Genomic DNA, 12,023 nt, shown 5'->3' with positions numbered 1-12,023 from the left:
GAGACAAAATAAATAAGAAAGCGTGACAAGGATCTGGGGGGGCGGGGCGGAGAGAAGAGGAATGAAGAAAGCAAAGTGCTAGGTTATAATCCTTGGATCATATAATTTTGTGGTTCTTAGTATTTCTCAGAGTTGGGGGTTTTGCAATGGTGAAATCACATAAAAATCTCCAAGCAGAATAAAGAGCCTGGAACTGAAGAATATAAAGGCAGAAAACTCTACGTGAACACCACTGCATAGAGATAAAATTGCCATTACTTCTTATTTCTGTCTTTCATAGCCCTGCCTACTCTGCTAAATTGATACCTTGTAGGCAAAGATCTATTATTTTGGATTATAAAATAAAAACTTATCATTATTTTTGATTTCTGAAATGTACATGTCACAAACTGCTACTTTTAACTTTAATGCATTGCTTGAAGTAAATAAAATGCATTACTTGAAGCAAATAAATAAAGCAATGTCTAGTGTAGTAGAGTACATTTTCTCATTGATATAATGCATTGATAAAGACTCAACAACAAATAATCAACTCATTTGACTGGACCTGTGATATAAATGAAGCAAAAACAGCTCTGGTTTATTGTAGAGGAAGTATTACTAAATTTTGTATCTTTAAACCTAGTTTTGAGTTTTAATCTTGCTACTAACAGGCTATTTATCACATTTCTAATCTTTCTGGATTTTGATTTTATAATCGATAAATGGAAATGACTATCACAAAAAATTTGAAATAGAGAACAGTGATAGAATCAGGATAACAGCTAATATAACATGAGGTACATGGAGGGGCTTATTAAGTGATTTTTGAAGAAAAATCTGAAATTATGGCTAAATTATTTTTATTGTTATTTTGAGAGATAATTAGCACCTAAGTGTACTATACTCATTAATTATATAAACAATGTATATCCTATTTAAGCATATACATGTTATAGCTTTATTAGTGTAATAAAAAACATGTACAAACAAAATGTAATCAACATAGTGATCTCCGGATGTGATCACCTTAAGTAGAGCCCTCAGCCATCTCTATGTTGTGGTTTAGCTCAGAAAGAACTTTGTGTGAATGATCTCTAGATGTCCTTGAGGTTCTATATTTCTGTAGCTTCCCTTTAGTATTCACTTTAATTAATAATTATTATATGTTTTGTTATAATAATTTATGAAAGCCTAAGGAAGTTTTACATGACTCTTATCTTTAAAAATATCATGTGTATGAATTTAGTACATTTTAACAAAGAACTTTATCCACAAAATAGTGGTGACATATTGCATAATATGATGCTGTGGAAGAAAAAATGCAAGATTTGAAACCCTACCTTCAGGATGATTTCAGTACACAAAAAGGTAAAAGGACAGATACAGAATATGTAATAGGAGTGATTCAAGGTAGAAATGCTGGTGATTAAATTTTTATGATAATCTCTGAGTTTCTGAGACCCTATTCATGACAGTTTCAGTGGAGATGGCAGGTGGAAGAGTATGTTTAAATTGATCAAATGTGATCTTGAGGCTGAGAGGACATGTTTGACTTCATAGCTCATGTCATTATGGGCATCATCTAGGAATACCTAAGAGTTGTTGGTGTCCATTGTTGGGTAATTCAGATTTTTTAAGAGCAAATGACTGATTCCAGCAGAAGTCAGTGGTGTTCTTGTAACTGTTGCAAAGAAATAGAGTAGATCCTATATTGGCAGTACATAAACAATGGAAAGTTTTTAAAAATTTGGAATTCTTCCAGGCTAGTGAAAATTTCTGAAATCGCTGCTTATAAAGTAAATTAGGGTCAGAAGGTGAGGTCTCACTAACAGTGCAGAAGACTAAAGGACTAGGAGACAATCTCACCAACAATTGTGATTTAGATTGAGAAAGCTATTTTAGCACAGGATCCAAGTAGTAGTGAAGGCTGATGAGTGTGGCTGAGGCTTAGGTGAATTTTGGGATCATGAGAATATTGACAGAACTATGGTGGAGAGGATAATTTGACCTGGTAGATAATTGATTGGAAGTCATTGCACAAGCTGGGAATTCCAGAAGTTGAGAGGTTGTTTGAGTGGGATTGTGAAGGAGCAGTCTGCAAGTGAGGAACTGGGATAGAGGGTAAAGTAGAAGACACCATGCCTTCCTTTGGGAAAAGTTTGGAGGAAAGTGTTACTGTGAGATGACTGACAATGAAGATGGAAAGATGACATAATCATTATTAAGAGTAAAACATTAAGGGTAAACTCATCACAGAAGAAGATAGATTTTGAAATCCATCTTGAAAGACGGTGCTAAAAGATGTGAGTGTGTTTGTGCATGAGTAAGATAATTTAGAAGGCAGGGTAGGACGTGGGAGTTGACTGGTCTTGCCGAAGGAAGAACTGAGAACTATAACTCGTAGTAAGAAAGGTGGTGGACGATGGAGAGCATCACTGGAGGTGTAAGTTAGGGGAGATGAGGTGAGGGCAGGTAGCTGTATGAGTGCTGGGTCATGGTCTGCCTTCTGGTTGGAAAATTAATATTAAATAATGTGATAACTGAAAACATGCAGGTTGAGATTTGCATGCAGAAAGTTTTTTTGTTTGTTTGTTATGTGACTTATAGGGAGAATTCAGGCTGCGTTTTATGAATTTATATTTTAGGGCTGGTGAATATAAGTTGCTCTTACTCTTTGTGGGTTAGGAACAAAGAATTAACAAAACACTCAATGAATGAAAAATGCCAATGTCAAATTTGGGACTTTTTATCTGCAGGTGTATATGCGTATACAGACACATGCATATATACAAGATAATATGCATGCATATATCATTTCAGATATAGAGAAGAGTGTTAAAGATACAGTAGATTTTAACATTTTAAAACTTATTAAAGTAATTAATTCCTTTATTATTTACTTGTTTAAAAATGCAAAGTATTTCAAACATTCAAAAACATTTATAAAAAAACAAAAATTGACCACTTACATGCCCACCACTCTAATTTAATAGAAACTGACATTTTGCATTTTTGTCTCTTAATTTTTCTAAGCAACTTTTCCCCTAAGATTTAAACATATATTTCAGAGGAATATAGGAGATGTTCTACATTTTTTACCAGGACTGTACTGGTTTTAGTTTGCTTAGTTTAACTGCCATGTTGAATTTTACTGATTGGATAAATTTCAGTTCATTTATCCACCACTCAGGTATATTTTATGGGATCTTTCCCATACTTAACTATTACAAATGATTCTGAGTTGAGCATTCTTGTACATATCTGTGATCACACATGAAAGGGTGATCCAAATGTAGAAATGGACCTATTCAGTTCTATGTTTTATGCATCTTCGGCTTTACTAGATAGTAGCAAATAATTTTCTAACATGACTAACCATTTACACTTCCACAGGTAATTTTACTATTCTATTTTACACTATTTGATGAGATTATACATCAAATAATGTAAAAGGATACCAGGAATACTTAGCATTTTACCTATCAGAAGTGAGAATGAGGATCATGGCCATTTATCTTTCATAGTTGTGGCTTTTCTTTGTCCTTTGTGCTATCTTTGACTAAAAGAATTTTTAAATTTAGGCTGAGGATCTCTTTTCATGGTTATTATACATACACATTTTCTCTCTTTATAGCCTGTCCATCTGTTGACAGGATTATTTGTCTTTTTCCTTATTGAACTGTAGAAGAATTTTACATAACCTGACTATTTATCTTTGATGGTTATTTTCATGACAAATATCTTATCATCGTTTGTGGCTTGCTTTTTTCACTTTATATATGATATCTTTCAATATATAGAAGTTAGCAATTTTATTATAGTTGAATTTGTCAACCACATTCTTTATGGTCTTGTGTGAGGCATCCTGATATTATAAATATGTTTTCCAATAGCTCATTTTGAAAGTTGACAGATATGCTTTTAACTTTTAGCTTCCTTTGATTACTTCTTTTAAATGGTATAAATTGGCTGTCATTAATGCCAAAGAGATAAAAGTTTGTAAAGAGTACAGATTTTGGCTTGACTGTAAATTATTCATTAGTATTTTATAGTCATCCTGTCATGATTGCATGCTATGCATTTAGAATACTGAGATGCATCGACCATGGACTTAGTCTCCTGAAAGCGACAAACCTATTAAGCACATGCAGTGTAGTAAAAGGGCTAAAAGAAGACTTTACATATATAAAGCCTGGGAGAAGGGAGATGGCAGTGAATTATTTGCCAAGAAGCCATTATCTGTTCTGCTAATTCATATACTCTGGGCTAATAGAAATTTTATGGAAAACTGAGATTACTATTATAGTTCAGCACTATACCCCTTAAGGGATACCAATATTAACTTACATCCTTTTTGTGATTGAAAGACAACAGTGAAAATTTGTGGGGCTACACAGATATTTTCATCCTAATTTTAACAAATAGTAAGTTATCACAGACGTTGGTTGCCAAGATGCTTTAAATTTCTGGAAATGTTAAAACCCTGTTTTATAGAAGATTGGTTTTTGTTTACAGAGACGAAATGGTGAAGATATACCTGTGGCTCAGACTAAGAACATCAATCACAGAAGATTTGCTGCTTCCTTTAGATTGCAAGAAGTGACAAAAACTGACCAGGATTTGTATCGCTGTGTAACTCAGTCAGAACGAGGTTCTGGTGTGTCCAATTTTGCTCAACTTATTGTAAGAGGTAAAGTAAAATTGCTTTCACTTCATGAAATTGCATGGCTTCATTAGAACAGAAGCAACTTTTGTAGATATTTGGATTGATTTTTAAATCTAGTGCTCTTTATCTCAAATCACTGTAAAAACCATGTCATTATAAAAGTTTTGAGAATGTCTTAAGGTCAAAATAAGACTGTTGTTATATAGTGTATCACGCAAGTTTTCAGTTAAGTGATTTTTATCAAAAGAAATCTATTTAATACTCCAACAGGGCTAAACATATATAAAATCCTTTATCTTGCCATCAGTTTAAGGCTACCAGAGGAATTGGTGAGGGATTATGATATATTGGTACTTTTCTTTAACAAGTTCTGGAAAAACAAATACAAGTGCACAATGTATATTACATTTACTGACCACTGAGTGAGTCCCTATGTAATTCACTGTTCTAGGTTGTGGAGATACAATGGTTAGTAAAATACAACGACCCTCCCCTATGTATGTAGGGCTTCCCTGGTGGCTCAGATGATAAACAGTCTGCCTGCAGTGCGGGAGACCCAGGTTTGATCCCTGGGTCAGGAAGATCCCCTGGAGAAGGAACTGGCAACCAACTCCAGCATTCTTGCCTGGAAAATCCCATGGGTGGAGGAGCCTGGCAGGCTACATAGTCCATGGGGTCACAAAGAGTTGGACACGACTGAGCAACTTCACTTTCTTTTCCCTATGTAGCTTAACATTGAGGTATAATAGGCACAACATATATGAATTGTAGTATCACATCATGGGATGTGTTATGAATAAAAATAAATATATGAAACGAGGGGGATTGATGGTTTAGTTAAGATGATCTGGAAGGCCTTTTTGTGAACATGACAACTGAGCTGAATCCTTCAAAAATGAGGACATCAGCCATGTGAAAATTTAGAGGAAAAGCAACTTTTGATGAATAGATTATGATGCATCAATTGTTTATAATAACAAATGAAAATAATTTTAAACCATATAAGTCTCTTCAAGGAGAAGTTTGGCAGATTTTAACAAAAACATTTCATCTGGACTGAGATTTGTCAGAGGTGTCGGGGAAGACCTTTGTCATTGACTTTCTTTGAGATAGAATCTGAAAGTTGAGAAAAAGTTGCTCAGATGAAGGTTGTAGTTTTGAGGGGCAAGGGTAAGGAAAAGAAGGATCACCAAGCAGAGAGCAAAGCAAGTGTCAGAGCTTAGAGGCTAGAAGGAGAAAACGAGATAATCCACATTCAAGTTAATACATTTTATAATGCTTAACATCAAATGTCTCTTACGTGTATTATTTCATTGTTAGATTTACTTGATTTTAATACTTTAACCTTTAGTACTTTCAGAAGAAAATTGAAATTCAGACTATTTGATAATTGCCCAAGGCCACAAAGATCTAATAACTGGCTGAGCCAGAATTTAATTCCATGTTTCTTAACTCCTGGTGCTGGGCTCATTCCTTTCCACCAAAGCTTTATCTCACATTAACATTATTAAATAATGCTATTAGCTGCTTGTAATGCTTTTGTCTTGAGAGATTCTGTAGCTCATTAAAAAAGAAAAGTTTATCTTTGTAAATTGGATAGAACTCTATTATAAATAAAACTTTGCTTATAGCTCCAGAGTCACCTTATAGCACATGCTTTCGTTCATGAAATCACAGCCCCAATTCATTCTAACAAGAAAATATGGTAATATTTAACTCCAGTGTTTAGGTGAACAATTTAACATATATTTGTATATGTTTGTATATTCATCTTTGGTGAGCCCTTTTCCTGCATCCTTCTCGCCTGAGCCTGATGGTACCTTTGGAAAGCCTGAAGGTGTCCTTGGGTAATCTTCATAGTGATTAAAATGCTATGGATATGGAAAGGTGGGTGTGCTCTTGAGTCATCGTGCTTGCTGGTTCACGAGGCTGTATGTGCGTTCATGATATGCAGCCACTGACGGAGACAGTAGCTTTTAATAATGCATCTCGAGTGCTTTTGACTAACCTACCGTTTTATGTGTGTGTGTGTGTGTGTGTGTGTGCGCGCGTGCGTGTGTGTGCTCAGTTGCTCAGTTGTATCTGAGTCTTTGTGGCCCCAGGGACTGTAGCCCTCCAGGATCCTCTGCCCACAAAATTTTCCAGGCAAGAATACTGGAGTGGGGTACAATTTCCTATTCCAGGGGATCATCCTGACCCATATATATATGGATCGTCCTGACCCATATATATAGAGAGAGGCATAAATATAGATCTATAGATACAAAAATTTTTGAAGAAGTGGCCTCTGATGTATTCAACATTTATAAAAGGTAGAGTTGAAGGCTTTATCCAGGTGCTCCCTTTAAACGTAAATTTCCTTCTTTCAGATAGGCATTTAGTGCCTGTTTATTTTAAAAGAGACTTATTTTGGATTATTAGATCTCCCTTGTTTATCTGAATTGAAAAGTAGATTTTATCAGAGCTTGCTTTTCTTTGCTTAGAGAATCTATATTATGGCTATTCTAGGAGTGCTACTTGAGAAGTAACTAATTATTTCAATAACATTTATAAAAGGTATCTCTGAATTTCATAGAAAATCTTAGGTATTTTTCTTTCCCCTTTTTCCTTTTTGTTTTTTTATGATGTTCCTGCCATTTAACCTGTATTTTGTTTTACATTTTATATTGTACTTGTTGAGTAAAGATATGATGGTGCTGTGAGTGTACTATCCAGCATCTGTTTACATTTTAGAAATACATTTTGATAGTTTGGGCACTGTTCCTTTTCTTTTTCATATATTTTACTTTGATGTATATTTAACACTTACAGGTGATACTTTGCTAGGAGTTTGATTTGAAAAGTAATATGAAACAATACATTCTCTTGTTTGTTCAATAACCACCAAATAAATATTGCTAACCACAAAATACACCCTTTGGGGTCAGCTCTCCTGGTGTTGAAATAGCGCTGAGAATTAACTATGGTGACAAGTCTTGTCTCTCATTGGCACTTTCAAAGCTGACATCCTGTTACATGGATAAAAAAGATGGTAATTTTAAAGGAAATTTTTGGGGCAGTGATACGAATAGTCTTTAATAAGATCTGGCATAGTATTGCCTGTTGTCAAAGATGACCCAAGGGTAAGAGTTTATTAGTGCATTTTCTCCTAAACTGAAAGTGACAGGGCATGCTTAAGGCTCTTTGGTTGCTGTTTGTTACAAATGAAAATTTCACTGCAGAATTCTCATGTTGAAGAGTATTGATCTCTGTGTTCCCACAGACAGAGGAAGAAAAAAAAATGCTGAAATAGAATATACTTTATCATGACTTTAGCTTTGCTTCCAGATCATTTTGAGTAATGATAACATTTTCAGTTTGTGGAAGCCAATCTTTATTGACAAAGAAGATTTTACAGAGACGAAATGAAGAGCAGATGTTTTGCTCAGTGTTTCTACGAGATGGAAGTGTAAAAAATGTGAAATACACATTGAAATGTGTTTATAAACTTCAGATAAAAAGCACCACCTGTAGTCTGTTATGTTATAGATTCTCATTCTTTTAAAACAATTTAATTAAAAGATAATTGCTTTATAATACTGTGTTGGTTTCTGCCACGTGGTACATGTACACATTGAAATGCTCAGTTCAGTTCAGTTCAGTTTGGCCGCTCAGTCGTGTCCGCTCTTTGTGACCCCATGGACTGCAGCACGCCGGGCCTCCCTGTCCATCACCAACTCCTGGAGCTTACTCAAACTCATGTCCATCGAGTCGGTGATGCCATCAAACCGTCTCATCCTCTGTCGTCCCCTTCTCCTCCTGCCCTCAGTCTTTCCCAGCATCAGGGTCTTTTCTAATGAGTTGGCTCTTTGCATCAGGTGGCCAAAGTATTGGAGTTTCACCTTTAGCATCAGTCCTTCCAATGAATATTCAGAACTGATTTCCTTTAGGATGGACTGGTTGGATCTCCTTGTAGTCCAAGGGACTCTCAAGAGCCTTCTCCAACACCACAGTTCAAAAACATCAATTCTTCGGCACTCAGCTTTCTTTTTTTTAGTCCTACTTTCACATCCCTACATGACTACTGGGAAAACCATAGCTTTGACTAGACAGTGCTTTGTTGGCAAAGTGATGTCTCTGCTTTTTAATATGCTGTCTAGGTTGGTCATAGCTTTTCTTCCAAGGAGCAAGCATCTTTTAATTTCACGGCTGCAGTCACATCTGCAGTGATATTGGAGCCCCCCAAAATAAATGTCTCTAACTGTTTCCATTGTTTCCCCATCTATTTGCCATGAAGTGTTGGGACCAGATGCCATGATCTTAGTTTTCTGAATGTTGAGTTTTAAGCCAAGTTTTTCACTCTCCTCTTTCACTTTTGTCAAGAGGCTCTTTAGTTCTTCTTTGCCTTTTGCCATAAGGGTGGTGTCATCTGCATATCTGAGGTTATCGATATTTCTCCTGGCATGTTGATTCCCCCTTGTGCTTCATCCAGCCTGGCATTTCACGTAATGTTTTCTGCATATAAGTTAAATAAGCAGAGTGACAATGTACAGCCTTGCCGTATTCTTTTTCCCAATTTTGAACCGGTCCGTTGTTCCCTGTCTAGTTCTAACTGTAGCTTCTTGACCTGCATACAGATTTCTCAGGAGGCAGGTAAGGTAGTCTGGTATTCCCCTACTTTGAAGAATTTTCCACAGTTTGTGATCCACACAGTCAAAGGCTTTGGCATAGTCAATAAAGCAGAAGCAAGTGGAACTGTCTTGCTTTTTTGATGATCCAAAGGATGTTGGCAATTTGATCTCTGGTTCCTCTGTCTTTTCTAAATCCAGCTTGAACAGCTTAAAGTTCATGGTTCAGGTATTGCTGAAGCCTGGCTTGGAGAATTTTGAGAATTACTTTGCTTGCGTGTGAGATGAGTGCAATTGTGTGTTAGTTTGAACATTCTTTGGCATTGCCTTTCTTTGGGATCGGAATGAAAACTGACCTTTTCCAGTCCTGTGGCCCTTGCTGAGTTTTCCGAATTTGCTGGCATATTGAGTGCAGCATGTTCACAGCATCATCTTTTAGGATTTGAAATAGCTCAGCTGGAATTCCATCACCTCCACTAGCTTTGTTCGTTGAGATGCTTCCTAAGGCCTACCAGCCTTTGCATTCCAGGATGTCTGGCTCTAGGTGAGTGATCACACCATGGTGGTTATCTGGGTCATGAAGATCTTTTTTGTACAATTATTCTGTGTATTCTTGCCACCTCTTCTTAATATCTTCTGCTTCTGTTAGGTCCATACCATTTCTGTCCTTTATTGTGCCTGTCTTTGCACGAAATGTTCCCTTGTTATCTCTAATTTTCTCAAAGAGATCTGTTGTCTTTCCCATTCTATTTCTTTGCATTGATCAATGAGGAAGGCTTTCTTATCTCTCCTTGCTATTCTTTGGAACTCTGCATTCAAATCGGTATATCTTTCCTTTTATCCTTGCCTTTAGCTTCTCTTCCTTTCTCAGCTATTTGTAAGGCCTCCTCAGACATAAATTAGAGTCTCATTCTTGATCTCCTTTCTTTTCCACCTGGCTGAATCAAAGATGTAACTAAATTTCTAGCCAACTGACCCACAATAAACTTTTATAAAATTCTGATTGCTACAACTGACACTCAATTTCTATTCCCATTTGTTAACTATGCTTTTCTATTATTTCTATCTGTGAAACTCTTAATTACATTTTTGAAGTTCTTTAATGTGAAAGGCAAAGTCTTTTCTTTGTCTTTGTTGTTGCTTAGACAACATTTCAGTGGTGTGTAATAGCCATTATTAAAATTTGCTGGACATACATATTCAATTAATGCTGTTATCTATTCCTAATGAATACCACTGACCTCTAGCTGTAAAATGAAGTGATTGTCGACACATGTACCAGTGGAGGTGGCCCTGTAAAGCAATTTGCTGTAAAGCAAAATGCAAACACTGAAATTTTCAGTGTTGGAATCATAAGGACTTTGGATTGTTGTTGGTATTTCCCTTTGCTGCTGCTGCTGCATGGTTTCAGTCGTGTCTGACTCTGTGCAACCCCATAGACGGCAGCCCACCAGGCTCCACCCTCCTTGGGATTCTCCAGGCAAGAACACTGGAGTGGGTTGCCATTTCCTTCTCCAATGCATGAAAGTGAAAAGTGAAAGCTTTGCAGGACAATACAAATTAAAGATAAGGGTATTTGCTGACTTTTATAACTGAAAGGTGCCAGAGATAGGCTTCAGGGTTGGTTCATTTAATCGTGAGAGATCCAGGTTCTTTTCCTGTTCTTCACTCTGAAGTTCCTGGTTTTGGCTAAGTCAGGGTCCCTTGATGGTCACAGGATAGCCATATACTTTGGTCTTATCCACATGGGGATACAAAGGTTACCACCTCTCACACATATCAAAGATTGCGTGACTGCATATGGAGAGACGACTAGAATGACCAGTAGAGGACTTTTGTAAGTGGGACTGCAGAGGATATCATTGTTATTCAGAGGGAGTCATAATTCTATTCACATAAAAGAGGAACTGAGGATGTTTTTCACAAAAGGTACAACTTTACCTTGAAGGACGTGCAGAGTTTGGAACCTGGTAATGTGGGAGAAGGGCGTTATTGTAACAAGTCAGGGAACAGTACAAAATTGGACTTTGTGGGGAATGACGCACTGTTAATGGAGTTGCTTGTACATACTCTACAACTTACCCACTACACCTGTGAAGGAAAGCTGTCCAAACTAACACTAAGTTTGCATTTGAACCTTTCAGATTCTACCCTTATTGTAATCATGTGTAGTTTATGTTCCATTAGTCTGTCTAGTCCATCTTTGTTTGCTACAGCATTTGACATATTTTTTACATAAATATAAGTGATACTATTCTAAAAATTCATAAATAAAATGTAGCTGAAGTCAGAGCAGTGGGGCTGACTCTTAAAGATATAAGGAATTAATGATGAACTACATCCCTGCCTTAACTGGGATTACTGGGAATAGGAAGATTACTATGGAGGGAAGATTACTGGGATAGAGGAAAAGATGATGGCTCTTTGTTTTTTTGTAGTATCTGAACCAGTCTTATATGAACTAGGAGGGTACTTTTTGTTTAGCATGGATTTTTTCTCACCTGAAAGACAATCTTGATTTAACCAACATGTTGTAGTCTATTGTGTATATCAGTTAAAAATCATATCTGACGCTCTCATTTTACTGTTTTTATAGTAGAAACAAGGGCACTTGAGAAGTGGAAAACACACATATTAACACTCTTGTTAGCTGGTGGTTGAAAAGCCATGGAATTTCTAGCTTGCATCCTTTAGCATTCTCTTTAATACCACACACTGCTGATTGTTAGCTAGTTTTCATAGCACAGTTAGTTTTCATTCAAGCTGAC

The 12,023-nt window shown here is 36.4% G+C and overlaps 1 protein-coding gene across 5 annotated transcripts in view; it reads left to right on the top strand.

Annotated features, from left to right (window-relative positions):
* PTPRK (protein tyrosine phosphatase receptor type K) overlaps positions 1–12,023 on the top strand; it is a 602,016-nt gene that overhangs the window by 329,296 nt on the left and 260,697 nt on the right. For all 5 annotated transcript variants that reach the window (XM_043888551.1, XM_043888552.1, XM_043888550.1 and 2 more), the window contains exon 6: positions 4,498–4,672. In XM_043888551.1, coding sequence (XP_043744486.1) covers positions 4,498–4,672 — 175 coding nt within the window. The remainder of the gene's footprint in view (positions 1–4,497; positions 4,673–12,023) is intronic.

This window comes from Cervus elaphus, chromosome 26, assembly GCF_910594005.1.
Source record: "Cervus elaphus chromosome 26, mCerEla1.1, whole genome shotgun sequence".
In the NCBI taxonomy this organism is placed as follows: domain Eukaryota; kingdom Metazoa; phylum Chordata; class Mammalia; order Artiodactyla; family Cervidae; genus Cervus; species Cervus elaphus.
Note: the sequence above shows the minus strand (reverse complement) of the source record. Positions and strands in the feature narration are given on the sequence as shown.